General features: G+C 44.4%; 1 protein-coding gene across 4 annotated transcripts in view; it reads right to left on the bottom strand.

The window, feature by feature from the left end:
* The window catches only part of piezo1 (piezo type mechanosensitive ion channel component 1 (Er blood group)), a 423,492-nt gene that overhangs the window by 275,096 nt on the left and 129,566 nt on the right, over nt 1–18,830 (bottom strand). For all 4 annotated transcript variants that reach the window (XM_072518003.1, XM_072518005.1, XM_072518006.1 and 1 more), the window contains exon 3: nt 11,501–11,620. In XM_072518003.1, the coding sequence (XP_072374104.1) occupies nt 11,501–11,620 (120 nt within the window). The remainder of the gene's footprint in view (nt 1–11,500; nt 11,621–18,830) is intronic.

Genomic DNA, 18,830 nt, shown 5'->3' with positions numbered 1-18,830 from the left:
GGAGGGTTTTCGGGGTGGCACAGGGCAGGGATACGAAGGTTGGGGGACCTGTTTGTGGACGGGAAGTTCGCGAGCCTGGGTGAGCTGGAGGAGAAGTACGGGCTCCCCCCGGGGAACACCTTCAGGTACTTACACCTTCAGGGTGTTTGCCAGACGGCAGGTGGTGGAATTCCCACGGCTACTGCCACACACAGTACAGGACAGGGTGCTCTCGGGGGGTTGGGTGGGAGTGGGGAAGCTCTCGGAAACTTACCAGGTGATGCAGGAGGAGGAGGAGGCCTCGGTGGTGGAGGTGAAAGGTAAGTGGGAGGAGGAGTTGGGAGAGGAGATTGAGGAAGGGATGTGGGCAGATGCCCCAGGGAGGGTGAAGTCTTCCTTATCATGCGCGAGGCTCAGCTTCATACAGTTTAAGGTGCTGCACAGGGCACACATGACCGGGACAAGGATGAGCTGTTTTTTGGAGGGTGAGGACAGCTGTGTTAGGTGCTCAGGGAGCCCAGCAAATCACACCCATATGTCCTGGGCATGCCCAGCGCTGGAGGAATTTTGGAAGGGCGTAGCGAGGACGGTGTCGAGGGTGGTAGGATCCAGGGTCAAGCCGGGCTGGGGGCTCGCAATATTTGGGGTTGCAGATGAGCCAATAGTGCAGGAGGCGAAAGAGGCCGGTATTCTGGCCTTTGCATCCCTGGTAGCCTGGCGAAGGATTCTTCTTCAGTGGAAGGATGCGAGGCCCCCAAGCGTGGAATCCTGGATCAACGATATGGCGGGGTTTATTAAGTTGGAGAGGGTGAAATTTGCCTTGAGAGGGTCGGTACAAGGGTTCTTTAGGCGGTGGCAACTATTCTTAGACTTCCTGGCAGAATGGTAGACATTGGTCAATGGCAGCAACACCGGGGGGGGGGGGGGGGGATTTTGTTATTGATATTTTATGAAAACCTTAATAAAAATTATTTTTAAAAACAAAAGCTAAGGTTCTATACAGCTGCAACATGGCTTGCCAATTTTTATACTCAATGCCCCGGCCAATGAAGGCAAGCATACCATATGCCTTCTAGACTACCTTCTCCACCTGTGTTGCCCCTTTCTGTGACCTGTGGACCTGTACACCTAGATCTCTAGGTGTACAGGTTAGAACATGTTGAAACTATCAAACTCGATATGCTTGGAGAACAAGGATGAAAACATACTTATGGTGATATGCGTTTAGGTATATCTATGTATAATTGTACATAGTTCTACCAATGTATATATCTGTATATAATAGCACCGCTGTACATAGCCACTGACCAATAAATAACCTTCATTTCCACTTCCATTTTGATGGTATTTTCCAATTCAACCCTCTCCTCTCCTGAAAATAGTGACTCTTCCTGGGTATGGTTAAAGATTCTGAAGACCTTTAGATCTTCGCCAAATAAGTATTTCAATAGCCAAGCTGAGACCTTATTTGCTGCTTTAATTATTCAACTGCGAGGGAAATTCACAGCCAAAGTCCAATTTGTTCTCACCCAACACAAACTTGGGTCACTGAATGTTGATTATAATGGAAAGAGTGCCACGTGGGTTAAAGTTGGACCTGATTGCATACGTGTCATAGATGTAAACTAGGGTCATTAAGGACTACTTCCAGGGACCAAAAACCCCCATGCAGAATACACCACAAAGACATTCAACTCACTATTCTTTCCGATCATTTTTCAGGTGTCCAACTGAAACAGGCGCTAGGCTCCTTTCTGGAGTAAACAAGGGGACTGGCAAAAAGCTTCAGGCCAAGTAGGTATTGGGTCTGCTGCACCCAGGTTTTCTAGTTGTGGGCACATCGCAGCCACAAATGGGAAGGTTTAATGTAAAAGCTCGATGTGCAGCCAGCTTCACAGAGCTCCCTAGGGCCAGTCTCATGTCACAATCATTCTTTTTCAGTTTGTAGCCACCTAAAATGGCTGATTCCCGATTAATTTGGCCAAACCCCGATGTAAAATGGCGAACTGAAAAGGCTGATGGGAAAATCAGCCAACAGGACACAAACGGACAGCTGCAGACAGAACAGTGTATTCGGCTCTGGGGAAGTCGGCCCAGACCGATACCTGCAACCATTAACAGCACATCAACCCAGCAATCTGCAGTTTAATCGGCCATCTCCGGGAACAATTGCTACAACTTAGCAATTGAAAGCCGATCCAGATCTCTCGGCGCCAGCAGTGGCCGAGGCAAAGAAAGGTGAACGACCACCCCCCGATCAAGGAATCACCCCATTATTGCAGCATATCGAACCCAGTGATTGGAACCAAGTCCAATCACTTGGGACCAGGGTCAAGGTCCGCCCCGAGAGGCGGGAAGCCCCTGCGAACTATAAAGATAGGGGCCAAGTTCAGATCGACACTTCTTCTCCTACTCACAACCTTCGAGACCCTTCGACGAAAGAACAAGTAAGTCTTGCTCCAGCGATCGCTACCAGATAGGTGTTCCAGACTATCGACCCGTACCAGCCTTTTTGAATCCCGCAGGCCAGACCCAATTCGATAAGCCATTCGTTTCCCTGACCTGGTGGGCCATCACCAAAGTTAAGTATTGGCCTTTAGTGGTAGGTAATAGTCTAGAGGTAGCATTATTGTATAAGTATTTATTGCTGTATATAATAAATGATCGTTGATTTAACATTTACTAAGCGGTGTGCTGTATTATTAATCATTACTTGAGCTTGAACCATGTAGCGGTATCAGAAAGATACCTGGCGACTCGTGAGCAAAGGTGACAGAATTAGAGCAATTAAACTAAGGCTAATAAGAGCAACAAGTTCTCATTCGCTCAGACATTGGGCCTCGCCATTGCTGCTGGAGAGGCAAACAGTCAGAAATCCATCTTGCAATGCCCCTGAAGCCTTTGTAGGCAGCAGCCATATGTGAATGAGATTAAAGGTCCAATAGTGGACCACCCACAGGTATCCCGGTCGGAGGGGGAAGGGGGGGGGGGGGGGGGTAGGTGGCACACGCTGCATACCCATTTCATCTCCAAAAACATGCTTAAAGGAATTCCCATCTCATTGAGGAGAATTGTGTTTGCTGGCCAGCACCCCAGGTCGGATAAGAAATGTACACTTATTCAGCAAACTATTTCATTCTTTCCAGCAACATTTCTGTTCATCGCTCCTTCCTGGGATTGCCAAGCCTCCTGCAATTCCCAGGTCCCGCCAGGGTTCTGCCTCTCGTGCCATGGGGCCACTGCAGAGACGTAACCAGATAAATATCGAGGCAATCTGTTTTTGGTGGTGCTCACTGAATAAACGTTGGCCAAGATGCTTGAAGAACCACCCCCCCCGCTGCTCTGCTTCAAATAGTGCCATGGGGATATTTTGCATTCACCCGAGTGGGCTAGTGGGGTTTCAGTTCAATGTCTTTTCAGGATAACTGCACATTATTTCACTATTAGTCAACTTGGATTACATGCTCAAGTCTCTGGAGAGGGGCTTGAATCCCTGATCTTCTGCCTCAGAAGTGAAAGCATTATTACTTAGCCAAAGCAAATATATTTGAAGGCAAGATGCCTCAGGTATCAAGCCTCAACTGACAGGGCCTTTGGTTATATCTGGCATTCATCACCTGAACGAGCAAGCCTATGCAATTGAGCACATTACAGTGGCTCTATGAACGCCATAAAGATTCCCCCCAAAAAATGTTCACGTCAAATTGTTATGCATATATTTAGTAACAGCAGTACAATTTCAAGAAAGAAAATAGACTAAGAATGCAATGATTACTGCTTTTGATCATCTTCTGTAGTTAGGAGGGAGTGGCAGTCTAAGCTGTTGTCTTCCCTGCCATTACTGTCAATGATACCCCGGAATATTTAACGATGTTGCGTTTGGACAGTGGGAGTTACATTTGAGTTTCAGAACTTCCCATTGTTGCCTCTTCAGCAACTACTGACAAATTGTTCATGAAAGGTTGAGCATTGAATTGGAGAAATAATGGTGTTTTTTTTAATTCTCATACTGTAATTCTCACCTTTATATCGCCTCTTATCAGACTGCAACATCTGAAGCTGCGTCACACAATGAATTACTTTTTGAAGTACTGACCTTTGTGTATTCACCACATTTATTGTCATGAAGCAATGTTTTGAAACAAGGATTTGTGTGTTGTCAGGGTTTTGTGTGAATATATTTTCTCCGAAAAGAAACAAATCTAGAGAGTAAAAAGCTAACATAATGGGCTGGCCTGGCACGTTAGTTGTAAAACAGAAAGAAATGCTAACCTTTCGGATGTAACCCTTTGTGAGAACTGGAGAGGAGATTATGATCCTTCGTGAGAACTTCAAGGTGATTTTGCCGGAGAGTCCTGTTGGCACAGGAGTGTTTGATCATTGTTTTCACAAAGAATAGGATTGTCAATGCTGTCTGGAGACATTCCCAGGCATTTAATAATTGTGACACTCTGACATCTGTTGTGGGTCCTGGCTGTGTACAAATTCGCTGCTCCCCCCCTCATTACAATAAGACTTGGGAACATCCTGAGGTCATGAACTACTCTTATATAAACACAAGTTCATTTTCATTTCTTCTTTTACCACCTCCTCTGTTAATATTGATTCTTCACCTTTTGCTCCTTGCGTTCTATAGTCATTTCTCTCTGGAAGTCGAAATTGTGCAATATGTGGCAATATGAGAAAGAACTCACCCCCGCTTCTCCAGTCAAACAAAATAATCTGTTCTTTGGCATGTCAATGATATGATCTGTAGCCATCTGGGATAGGCCACTTACAACAAGAAACATGGACGTTCGCGAAGCCTAAAGGGAAATATGGACAATGTAAGATTCAGGCAGGCACAGAGCCTGAATGTATATTCGTGAGCAGAGAATCCAGACAGCATCGAAACCCCCAACCGATTAGCATTTTAATGGCCCATCTCCGTAAGACAAAGGATTGATACTCAGGTAACCGATACAAGTCCAGACATATCGGCACCACTCCCTTTACTCAGGACGCATAAACAGCAAGGTCAATGACCACTTAGGACACGCCCAGCCATCAAGGCACCCGCCCCTTTATTGGCTCAGATCGAAGGCAGTGATCGAAAACTGCCCAATTAATTGGGTCCAAACCTAAGGGCCGCCCAAAGGAACGCGAAACCCCCCAAGGATAAAGAGAGACACTGCCATTTGTTCGATCTCTTTTGGACCTGGCGCTCCGGCTACGTCCATCTCCAACTGCAGCACCACGACCAGAAGCAAGTCCAAGTTCAACGCTCGCTACCAGACGGATGAGCCCAGCTGAGCAGCAGTTACTTCTCCAGACCCAGTAGATCCAGATTCGATCAAAGGCCACTGTTCCTCTGACCTATGCTGGGTGCCTGAAGTTAAGTACAGGTTGTCATAGTTGTTAGGTGTAGTTTAGCTCGTAGTGTTTATGTTGCATGTATAAGTTAATCTTGTGTGTAAATAAAGTATTATTGAACTTGAACTAACTAACTGGTTGTTGGGTCTTTGATCAATATCCAGTTGAACCTTGCGGTATCATTTGATACGTGGCGACTCTGAAAGCAATATAATATCGATATCTAGATAAAAGAATGGCAACCTTATTGACTGCCATATTTATAGCAAGTAAATATAGCAAACAGTTATTGGTGACCTCTGACGGAACTCAACCCAGAAGTGATTATGTCACTCAAGAGAACCCACAAAATGTTTGAATTAGAAACTAAATTGGAAAAGTGAAAGAAACCACAAGCGTAAGACCAGTATCGACCAAACCTCCAAGATTCGGAAGTGTGTCGTAATTTGCATGCGTCCTAACAGGGATATACAGTAAACTCGTTAGATTTTGTTGCGTGAAACTTTCGAGAGTTGTGTGAACTGGAAAATAGATTAAGCCGTACCCACTGTTTGCATCACCGCTTTATTCCCCCGTCCCAAATTCACGGTAGAGATACAGAGATTACGGTAGAAATGGCAATGAAGGCAATGGAATGCCTTATGTACCCACAGGAACCCGAGGTCGCAGCGACCAATAGAGACGAGCAGTGTCCCATATGGGAAGAGGAAATTAAGAAGTACCTAAAGGGGAAAGGTTGGCCCCTATGGTCTGAGTTTTGTGCAAATGAAGAGACAGGTCCTGGTAGTATAGGACAAACTTGGTGGGCTAACCTGACCGAGATCCATAAAAAGAGTTTAGGTAGAGTTCGTAAGCCGATGGCAATCGTGTCCTGTTTGGCACAATTGCGAGGCACAGAGGAGGTCGTGAGGACGCTCCGCAGACAGCTTGAAGAGAAAGTGAAGAGTAATGAGGGAAACATTAGTGAATGCGAAAAAGTAAATGAGCAATTCCGAGAGTAGCCCGCGGCAAAGGACAAGGAGATGGCTGATGTCAAACGGGCACACCAATCTTGTCTCGCTCACCTAAGCAGCTTTCAGACCCAATTTGATAAGGCCTACCAAGACACACAACGTGCAGTTTTGGTAAGGGAAGAAACAGAACACCAAGTAGAACAAATGAAAAAGTAATGCGAGGACATAAAGGCAGCCCTACGAGCACTTCACACTTCCACCACGGAACAAAGGCAGAGTTCGGTAGACCATGCCAAATGCAGGCAGCAAATTGCAAGATTGCAATCACTGCTCTCAGTTCAGAATGGTTTCAGAGAAACCGTTGGACCAAATTTAGACCAGGAAGGTGGCCCCGATTGGCAGGAACTTAGGGAAACTTCCCATTGATACGTAAACGGAACAGAGATTCAGAATAGAGCCCCCCAGGCCCCAAAAAGTAAAGCACCCGCACCACCAACTGGACAGGCAGCACCCAATCCTATGAATCCAGTCACCACGCAGCGCAGAGTACCGACAGAAGACCAACCCAATTTTGTGTACACCACCCCACTAACCATCACCCAGTTAAGGGATGCCCGTGATAAAATAGAAACCTTTCACCCCACATCAGACCCACACCATTTATTTCAGCGAGTTAGACAATAGACAGTCATGTACGGTCTGGACGAGCAGGAAGAAGTGAAACTCATAGTGATGAGCCTTGACCTATCCGTTAATTCAGCCCTTCCCGACCCACAAAATGTAGGAGGAGGTAGCCTCCAGGATATGAAGACTGCTATCCTAGATGCAATTGGCTATAATAGAGGAGATCCCATAGAAGGTCTCAACCGATGTAGACAGAAGGAGAGCATCCAACAGCATTTACTGAATGCCTCTGGATACACTTCACAGCAGTATTTGGAGATTTAACCCGTGCCCATTTAACTGCAGACAATACGGCCAAATGGACCCGTACTTTAGTCTCCCACGCCATAGATGCAGGACAAAAAGCATGTGCCAACTATGACCCCTCAGACCCTGCACACAAAAAAGTGTGGGTTCTGAAGAGACTCTCTAGAGCTTGGGAACAATCCCTACATAAAAAGGCAGAGCAGGAGAAGGTAGAAGCAAACATGAATCCAGTAAGGACACATCAAGACTCCGCATGGGTAAATGAAGGTTGAAATAGCACGCAGCACCCTAAAACACAGGGATGCTCAATTGTGGACAGAAGGGACATTACGCCCAAGAATGCAATGCCCCCCCGAACCAGCAACGATACCAACAGCCCAATCCCCCCACCCCCACCCAGGGAACCATACCCAAGGGAGCAATACACCAGAGAGCCTGCTCCACATTACGGCCCCGGGGGTCATGTTACAACTGTGGGCAGTCAGGACACTTCGCCCGAGATTGCAGGAGACCCCCACCACCAGCTAGACTGGCCCCCAGATATGAAAGAGAACACCACCCACAGCAGCTACAAGGTTCCAGCTGCCCTATGCAAACTGTGAGCGCTTACCCGCCACTTCTCATGGCGGGGACACCTCAGCAATGTCACTTCATTTTTGTTTCTCTCCTCCTTCCTCTCTTCTTCGGTCACACTACACTGACTCCATATGCTAGTTACACCCCAGGCCAAATGTGATTTATGGTGTCCTATTCTCTGATGGAGCCTGCCTGCTTTCTTTCTTTAGTTTTTTTTAAATGTTGAATGTTTGTCTCTTGTATGACTTTGTGTGTCGATTTCATGCCAAATTTCTTGATGCAGCCATAACTACTCTTTTGACGCTACATGGTAGTTAAAGGAACAGGTTTTGTCGGAAATCCATAGATATTCAAATTCTTTCCGTTCTTGTAAGGTCACCCCTGCACCATCCCAACATAGGCATGTACAGCCATCGTTGCTGGGTCAAAATCTCTTAACTATGTACTTTACAGAACCTTGCCATCACCTTAACCACATGGGCTGCAGTAATTTAAGGCCGCCCACCACCACCTACGGATGGACAATAAATGCCAGCCTTGTCTGAAACACCCACATCGCGAAGAATTCTCCTTCAATTCACATCAACCATTATATTGTGATTTATAAATGAATCTAAAGAACTAAAACCAAATCATCACATTAAAAAATCTGAAGTGGTACGGTTATGGGCCAGGGTTTAGAGAACCCCAAAGTGTATCATGGAGTTCAACCTTTAATAGATTGTGGTATGGGGAGCACACGGCCCACTCTACAGGTGTGGTACAGCAGAAATGGAAAAGTATTTTTTTTAAAGCAAAACAATGTTTATTCTATGAACTCAAGTTAACCTTTTTAAAACATGCAGTGAACATCTTAGCAACCATCAACTCAAATACAACCCCCAAAGACTACAACACTAAGTAATCCTTTAAGCTTTCCTTTTAACATCCATATGACTTACAAACAAAACCTTTAACAGAAGCACATCAGGTTAAAGTCACTACTGAAAACATTTATAATTCTGAATTCACCAAATGATCAAGAGATAGTCTTTTGATGGTAGAGAGAACAGCAGTACACCTGCTTGGTCTGGCTTCAGCTCCAACACTGAAAACAAAACTAAAACACACCCTGCAGCAAACAACCTAAAACGAAAGTAAAAAGCTGACAGACAGCCCAGCTCCACCCACTCGCTGACATCACTGCAGTAGTAAATACCCATTTCTTAAAGGTACTCTCACTACAGATATTTATATACACACGCATTTATAAACACCCATTTCTTAAAGGTACTCTCACATGATAGTGCAAAACTTCCCCTGACTGTCAACACAATGATGCTTCCTTTTGAGAACTGAGCCTATATGAAAACCTCAACTGCTGCTGCTAATAGAGAAGTCTTGTACATTTTGCATACTTCCTGCAGATGTTACATCATGGGTTCCCTCACGGTGATGTCCCATGGGTTTCGCTCATGGTGAGTCAGAAGATGTGGGAAGGAAAGTGTTCAAGGAAATATGTGCGGCTCTTACAGGAAGTGCACACAATGCACCAGATTTATAAACTCAGCATTATGATTGGAAATTTGTGTGTCCTCAAAAAAACCCTGTCAGCAACCCAATTTGTTATCTGGGGAAGCATGGGAAATGTACATATAATATAAATGAAAGCCCAATGATCGTTTTCAAAAATGTAACCGGAATGCTTACATCCCTCGAGAGGGCAGATCATGCATGTCTCACCTGAGACAGCGCACCTCAGGCAATGTCACACTCTCTCAGGCAGCACTGCACTGTCAGCCTAAGTTACGTGCTCAGGTCTGTGGAATGGGGCTACATGAACTCATGATCTGTTGATTATGGTGCTGCCACTGAGTCACGCAGATGCTTTATGGACAACAGAGCAACCTTGTATGCACCAAGCTTGTTAAATATACAGCTGTTCAATTGTGCACTGTGAATCTGCCACAGAGGATAAATAAGATCATTTCAACATAACAGAATTCAAACAATATTACTAAAGCATAATGGTAAAAGGGAATTATTGGCCAAGTTAGTGTAGTTCATTGCTACACAAAGTTCTTGTGTAAATAGGGTTATTGTGAAGGATAGTATGTGTCAGTGCCAGATGCAGAGGAAAAACAGGAAGTGTCTTTTGCAGATCATAACTTCCAAAAAGGTCTTTACGAGTTATATATTGTGGTGGTATGTATTAGGGGTAGTACGGTACCCAGTGATGCCGAGAGGCTATTGGTGGACAGACACTGGGTCCTGATTGGATCTGCCGCCTGCTGGCTCCAACCAGTAAGGCAGAGTATAAGAACCCGGGTTCTCCCAGCAGCCGCATTCTGTAACCGAGCTGCTGGGGAACAAGTTTGCATAATAAAGCCATCGATTGACTTCACCTCTTCTTGCCTCGTGAGTGATTGATTGTGCTACACATATGATTTATGATTAGATAGGATTAATTTATTAGCTTTTATTTTCTCCCCTTCCCAAGGCATTAACCCATTGTTGGAGCATTATTGGACCATTATTCCTAGATGACAGGCAACTCCAGTCTGTTTATCGTGACTGAGGAATAACAGTAAATTTCAGCAAGGTATTTGACCACATAAGCCATTGCCATCAATCTACAGGTATCCAGTGATCCAGTTACCAACAGTGATCAGGACCTACTTTCCTCTCCTTTGCCCAGTCAGAATATCGTTGCCCCACCCATTGTCTCAGTTAAGGCCAGAAATTTGGAAACAAATCCCCCGGCGAGAATGGTTCAAGTTAATAGCTGGATAAACTTATTGAAACTATGAGTATGATTTACAATTTTTAAAGTTGTCAGACAATTTTCAAAAATATCACGATTTATCTCTGGGTTAAAAATTAATTTGAGTTAATCTTGGTTTTAATGGCTTGGCTAATTTGAACCATATTGTTGCTAGCATTGCTAAGTATTTACAGTCACCAGGAAAACCGTTGCTGATTAAATGGATGCACTGAGGAGCATTGGTGGTTGCACATTGTTAGAATAAACAGCGTTATACTGAGACAGTCAAGAGGTACTCAGAAATCTGATCAAAATCTTACCTGGAAATTAAAGAAAAAGTCAAGTTAATATTCAAGTCATTCCCAGGTATTCCCTTGATAAAGGGAGTGAGTTCCTGAGAACAATAGTGGGTGTAACTGAGTGGATGGCATCCTGTATCACCCGGAAATCTGCTTCTAAATGATTCAAACTTTCTCATCCCTCCCCGCCTTGCTCCTCCTCTCTCGGAGTTTCACTCCAAATCCTTTAGAGCCATAGGGCTCTTTAGCGAGAGATATGGGGAGAAATTATCTGGCTCTCTGCTTTTGCTCACTGTGGTTGAACTGTCCTCCATGGGTAAAGACCTACCAACAATGCTGTTGTGTCTCACGATAAAGAATCATTACTTGGGCACAACACTGTGGATAGCAAAGATTGAAACTCTACTCCAGATGGGGTCAGGATCAAATAAAGCTGTTTTTAAAAGCCTATCGTAGACCAAAAGACCACTGCCTCTTTCATTTTTGAATGTCAGCCTGTGGGTCACCAGGCGAAAAATGGAGCTGGAAATTCGCTAAACATTGTTTTTAAAAACGTACGCCTGGCTGTTTGCAGCGAAAATATTTCTTTACCAAGAGTCACATGGAAGCATCTGTATGTCACAGTCCATTACCAACTGGGGAAAAAATGAATATTGATTTGTACTTACAGTTATTCCCCAGCAAATCTTCATCCGCCAAAACATAGAGAGCAATCTGAAAACCTCCATGTGCGCAGAGAAAGAGAATACTGGTTCCCAGCAGCGCTTTGATTAAACGACCCGTGTGGCCTGGTGGAAGAAAATGCAATTGTAACCCAATAATGAATAACAATTGGGTGATATCTTGAAGCAACCTCGTAAAAAGCAGATGTTTCTGATCATACTTTTAATCAATTAAATCAGATTTAGCAGCTTCACATCTTGAATGAATATTTCCCCCATTTCTTTGTATTCTTGCATCCTCTTTAAAGTTCCATGTGCCATACACAATTTCCTGTTGGAAGCTTGATTTAGTGCCGACGCGGTGTGCATGATGCACCTCCTGACTGGAAATCTCACTGAGCCATCAGAGGAACCTATTCATGGGGGAGAATGCAGAGTCACTTTCCGGAGTACATTACCAGCTGCGGCTCTTAGTGTTGGAAAAAACACCACAATGGGAGCGAAATTTTATCTTTCCGGCAGGAACTCACTCTGTCGAGTCGATTTTCCATCCAGGGGAGACAGCAGAAGGCCGTGGAAATTTTTAACTGTCAGTCCTCCTTCGAGTGACATCTACCTCCCAGCTGGAATGGACCTGGAGGTCGTGCAGTGTATTCCAGGTGGCAAGGATTGGGCAAGTGGTAGGGAGTGGGTTTTGGCAGAGTCTTGCTGGAGGGAATATGGAGCAAGGAGATTTGTAACTCTCCTAATGAGCCTACAGGGGGCGCACTCCATGCCCTACAAAGGTTTTAGTCTTAACTCTCTTTTCTGTCTTCAGGCCAGCTGCCGATCTGCAGCAGGAAAGACACAGCAGCCTCATTACACAGGACCAGTTGAAATTGCGGCCTTACTCACTGTAGCACCGTCAATATGACGCGAGGCAGGTTGAGGTAATGTCAATTGAAGGCTTTATTAAGCAGAACTTTATCCCCAGCAGCGTGGTTACAGAATGCAACTGCTGAGGGAAATGGAGGGAAAAACTGGGTTCTTATACCGGCATTTCTGGGTGGAGTCCAGTAGGTGGCAGATCCTATCAGGACCTGGCATCCCTCCTGTCGACACGTGGTGTGCCGCATTACCCCTAATACATATCACCACACTCACATAATAGATCCCCAGTTCACATGGATGTACGAGGCCTGCACTTGCTTTCGGATTGAACGACTACAAGTTTAACATATAACAATCCAAAGTGGTCAAGATTTGAGCTGATAAATTGCTGCTCTTTTCTCCCTACCTACCAGATGAGTAAGGTTAAAATCAACCTCAACATTTATACTGTGTTGTTTCTATAGCAACCAGACTGACATTAAAAACAACTGCTTTCTTACAAGCTTCTACGCACACAGCTCATATAGGCCTTTCAGACATCCCACTTCCTAAGGTCTGTAGCCCCGTGCTTATGTCTGCCCTTCACTTCCTGTTGTCTGGAGGATGCAAACTTTGCTCTCCCCTCAGCACAGGCATCAGCAGTTCATCCCAGGTAATCAGATTCCCCATCTCAGTCTGCACTCTCCTATTGTCACTGAACCGCTCCCCTCTATATAAATTCTGCTATCCATATTCTCTGCCACCCACTTAGCCTCAGCGTGGTGTCTGTATTCCCAGTCACAAGCAAGGACATCTCCAAACATGTCCTTGAATTGCTCACCACCCATATCCCGCTTCCCCCATCTAACCCCACTCCTTTCAATGTCAGCCCCCAGAAATAAACTCTCCTCCGGATTACTTACAAGTCCATTGATTTTCAAACTCAAAAGTTCCCTAAGCCTTAAATTGATGCCGATACCTCTGCATCTGTAAACCTTTAATGCTACTATACCAAGAAGTATATTAAATGTCTCAAACCTGGCCACTACCCTTGGCATAGCTCCCATCCTGATTCCCTCAATTTCAAAAGGTATGAACACAAATATATCTGGACTATAGATGGCTTAGTTTTCTGACACTAGATCTGGTTGATCCCCATCAGGATCTACTAGGCCCCAGTTCCCCCCACCCAATGCAGCTTCTACTCCAGGTTCATCTTGGAGTGAAAAATAGTGTTTAGGTTTCTTTTCTCGATTATCACCTCTTTAAACATTGTAAACAACAGTTAACAAAGTCTGAACAGTTCATGGATTTCTTCATTACTAAGACGGAGAAAATTTCCGCCGACTCTCCTGAATCTTCTCTTCACCTCCTGAAAGTCAAAACCTTCACTGCAGCCCATCCCTCTGCTGACTTCCTCCAACCTGAGCCCCAAACCCATGTCTTTCTACAGGTTATTTAAATCCTTACTGGTTTGGATTTTCTGACCAATATCACATTCAGGATACCCTCCATTGTGTTGTGTGGCACTAACATCGTGCAAACTGGGATAGATTTTGAACAGATGTAGCAACTCAAGACTGGACACCCATGAAGCACTATGGGCCATCAACAGCAGCAGAATTGTACTCAACTACAATCTGTAACCTCATGGCCCGGCATATCCCCCCACTCTACCATCATCACCAGCCAGGGACCAGCCCTGGTTCAATGACGAGTGCAGGAGGGCATGCCAGGAGCAACACCAGGCATACTGAAAAATAAGGTGTCAATCCAACCCGGCCAATTGCCGCCCCATCAATCTACTCTTGATCATCAGTAAATTGATGGAAAGGGTCATCCGCAGCACCATCAAGCAGCATTTGCTTAGCAATAATAACCTGTTCATTGATGCTCAATTTGGGTTCCACCAAGGTCACTATAGCCTTGGATCAAACATGGACAAAAGAGCATAATTCCAGAGATGAGGTGAGAGCGACTGTCCTAGACATCAAGGCAGCATTTGATCGACTATGGCATCAAGGAACCCCAGAAAATCTGGCGTCAATGGGGATCAGAAAACCCTCCGCTGGTTGGAGTCATACCTGGCACAAAAGAAGATGGTTGTGGTGGTTGGAGGTTAATCATCTCAGCTCGAGGACATCACTGCAGGAGTGTCTCAGGGTAGTATCCTAGGCCCAACTATCTTCAGCTGCTTCATCAATGACCTTCCTTCCATCACAAGGTCAAAAGTGGGGATGTTCGCTGATGACCGCACAATGTTCAGCACCATTCACGACTCCTCAGGTACTGAAGCAGTCCACATACAAATGCAGCAAGAACTGGACAATGTCCAGGCTTGGATTGACAAGTGGCAAGTAACATTCATGCCATTCAAGTGCCAGGCAATGACCATCTCCAACAAGAGAGGATCTAACCATTGGCCCTTGACATTCATTGGCATTACCATCGCTGAATCCTCCACTATCAATACCCTGGGGGTTATCATTGGACTAGACCACATAAATACAGTGGCTAAAAGCACAGGTCAGAGGCTATGAATTCTGTGGCGAGTAACTCACGTCCTGACTCCCAAAGCCTGTTCACCATCTACAAGGCACAAGTCAAGAGTGTGAGAAAATATTCTCCACTTGCCCGGGTGAGTGCAGTTCCAACAACACTCAAGAAGCTTGACACCATCCAGGACAAAGCAGTCCGCTTGATTGGCACTCCTTCCACAAACATTCATCCTCCACCACCAATGAACAGTAGCAGCCGTGTGTACCATCTACAAAATGCAGTGCAGTAACTCACCAAGGCTCCTCAGGGAGCACCTTCCAAACCAATGACTGCTACCATCTGGAAGAACAAGGGCGGCAAACATATGTGGACACCATCACCTGGATGGTCGCCTCCAAGTCACTCACCATCCTGACTTGGAAATATATCACCGTTCCTTCACGGTCATTGGGCTAAAATCCTGGAACTCCCTCCCTAACAGCTCTGCGGGTGTACCAACACCATATGGACTGCAGCAGTTCATAAATACTGGCCTAGCCAGTAACAACACCTGCATCCCAGAAATAAATATTTAAACATATCTACGATTGATAAAAATAACATACATTCATATACAATGACTGTACACAAAAGGAATATCTTCACGCTTTGTTTAAAATACCCAGCAGCCTGGGGAACCTATCATTTTTGATTGCACTCTCCATGGCAAGGCTCAGGCCAACCAGTATCAACTTGCCATCCAATCAGCATTTCTCCGTAGAATTCCGATAGTTTGAAATGTTGTCTTCTTGCATTTGCCCTGTTGAGTGCAATATGATAAACTCCTCGAACATTGCTCTTTCTTTACAGCGATATACAAGTTCTATACTGTTTCTATTCATTTGCTAATTTTGCATTGTGAAAGTTTACCCCAATTTCTGAATCTAACATAACAACCATCAATAGTTTTTAAAGAGTAAAACTGGGTCTTTGTTTTCAGGGCATGTGGCTTGTACAGAAAATTAAAGATCAAAAATCCAAACTGCAAATGGAAAAGAGGGAAGCAAGTTTTTTTTAATCATAAATTTTGAATACTCCAATTTAATAATAATAATCTTTGTCACAAGTAGTCTTACATTATCACTGCAATGAAGTTACTGTGAAAAGTCCCTGGTCGCCATACTCCGGCACCTGTTCGAGTACGGAGAGGGAGAATTCAGAATGCCCAAATTATCAAACAGCACATCTTTCGGGACTGGTGGGAGGAAACCGGAGCACCCGGATGAAACCCACCCAAACACGGGGAGAACATGCAGACTCCGCACAGACAATGACCCAAGCTGGGAATCAAACCCGGGACCCTGGAGCTGTGAAGCAACAGTGCTAACCACTGTGCTACAGTGCTGCCAGGGGCAATTTAGCATGGCCAATCCACTTCCCATGCACATCATTTTGGGTTGGGGGTCTGAGAACCACGCAAACCCCACACGGACAGTGACTCAGGGCCGGGATCGAACCCGGGTCCTCAGTGCCGTCCCATTGCGCCACTGTGCCACCCCTAGAGAGTTGCAAGTTTAGTTTTTTTTTTTAAATGCACATTTCACAGATTCTCACCACTAATTCAGGCAAAGGTACAAACCTAAACTAAGAACAAAATGTCTTGTGATAGTTTACACACCCCTAAAAATAAATCAAACATTTGAGCAAAATGTCTTTAAATATTGTAAACAGCTCTAAATCTCATTGCCTTCAAAACCTGGAAGCACTTATCTGAAAATGGATACAACTAAAGGAACAAAAGCATAAGCTAATTTATTTTATTTCTGTAATTTTCCATAAGAAAGTACCTTACAAATCACATTTCCAGGAACTCTCTGCCAGGATTCTATGTGTTATGCTAAATTCGGAAATAACCTGAGTGTTTATTGCTGAATATTATATCAGATGAGTAACAATCCTTGCTGTGCTCTTTAAGCTATTGATAAAGGACTATTTCTTCTCAATCCTGGGATGTGGGCAATGCTGGCAAGGCCACATTTATTGACCGTAGCCTGATGAGATTGTGCTGACTGACCGCCTACTTCAATGACAGCAATACATGTAGTTAATGGATTAGACGTTGGCCATCACCTCTGGGACTGAGGTTTCAACACAGCCCACATTAATGGGATAAGATTTTCCTCCTTTTTGCTGCAAGGGTTACTTACAGGAGATTAATTTTGGGTGAAATGCTTTTTTACTACATGCATGCAATGTCAACATTGATATTTTCAAGTTATAAGACACAATTAAATGTAAAACAGGGCTGTTTTTACACCTTGTTTCAATTTGGATTCCAGGAGACCAGCCAGCTCCCACCATTTACACGGCTAAAGCTAATTTTATAATAGCTTTGGGACACGTCAGTGCCATTGAGCAGAACCATGTATCTGGCCACAACCCAAAATAAATGTGTTGACCTGCCATGCCTTGTCACTACAATCATCTCATTTCCAGCTCGCTTAATTCACAAACTCATTAAAAACTTGAGTCTGCAAATCTGCCTTCAACGATATCAACCAATGTAAGCATCAGGAGCAGTCTCAAATACATGATAGACCAGAAAATCTGTTTCGACGATATTGATTGAGGGATAGATGTTGGCCAGAACATTTGAGAACTTCATTTTTCAGGTAGCGCCTTGGGATCCTTCGCAACCACCAGGTGCAACATTGTTTCATACATATGATATCACCTTCAACAGTTCCACACTCCCTCAGTACTGCACTGAAGTGTCAGCTAAATTACAGTCCATGAGTCTCTCGAGCGAGGCTTAGACCCACAATCCTTCGAGTCAGAAGAGCGAGCCTAATGAGCAGACTTCAATACAAATGCATCTCTCAATTTTCACTCCTAATCCCCCACCCCCCCCTCTCTGCAATCCTGACGGAATTCGTCATGATTGGCCTTAAAAGGGGTTTTACCAAACAAGGATTTTTGGGTTGAATTTTTTAAAAACGCTTATTACAAAGGGATCAAGGCTAAGAGTGACTGCATTTCATATGCACAACGTAAAATAGCAAGCTGGAGTTGGCACAATATTCAGTCCTGCACAAAGTCAGTCAATATCAGTCTCTTCATTAACTTCGTTACTGGAGGTGGACGAAGATCATGTTGTCGCCTCTTCGTCAGTTTGTATCTCAAAAACTAATGGACAGATTTCAACAAAACTTGGTACTCAGAGAGGGTATGCGCAATGAAGAACTTACCAGATGTTGAGGATTCGGATCCTGGGATTTTTTTTTACGGGGAGATCAATGGGAGATGGGGCAAATTTACCTTTCAAAAATAATTATGTCGATTGTTTTATTTAGAGTGTTGTGGATTGTCTCAGGTGCGGTGATGGAATTTGTCACAACTGTTGAAATGTTTTCAGAGCAGGTTGTTGGATGTGGCTGGGCCTGAAGCCTCCTCGGTGAGATGGAAGCTCCTAATTAAAGTATTTATTTTTTTCGGTTTTCAGTTACAGAGCATCAAGCGGGTCTCCGGGAAAGAGTTGCGTAATTGTAATAAAGAAACAGGAGTGGCTACATCCATTTTATTGTTTTCTTCTTACCTCCACCACAGAAGGTGGAAGGAGGTAATGTTTTCACACCAGTTTACCTATAAATGTTTATAGCTCAAAAGCTAATGGATGGATTTCAATGAAACTTAGTAGTCAGATAAGGTATGGCCCAAGGAAGAACTGTTTAACCTGGAGCAAAGATCCTGGAATTTTAATGCAGTTCAACATTGAGTTAACACAGTATGGTGGAGATATGCACTCAAGTGCCTCCTTCATTTATCTAAACTGTTTCTTAGACATCTTGCAGGTTGAAGCCTTCATTATCTTACCCATGAACAACACAGGTCAACTGTGTACTCTGATCCTTACTCATCTCAATTCTCCCCGTGAGTAATTTTAATGTCTTCTCACCATTATTATTGGAGTCACACATGTTCCACCTGCAATTTGCAACCGTGGCCAAAA

This window comes from Scyliorhinus torazame, chromosome 10, assembly GCF_047496885.1.
Source record: "Scyliorhinus torazame isolate Kashiwa2021f chromosome 10, sScyTor2.1, whole genome shotgun sequence".
NCBI lineage: Eukaryota > Metazoa > Chordata > Chondrichthyes > Carcharhiniformes > Scyliorhinidae > Scyliorhinus > Scyliorhinus torazame.
Note: the sequence above shows the minus strand (reverse complement) of the source record. Positions and strands in the feature narration are given on the sequence as shown.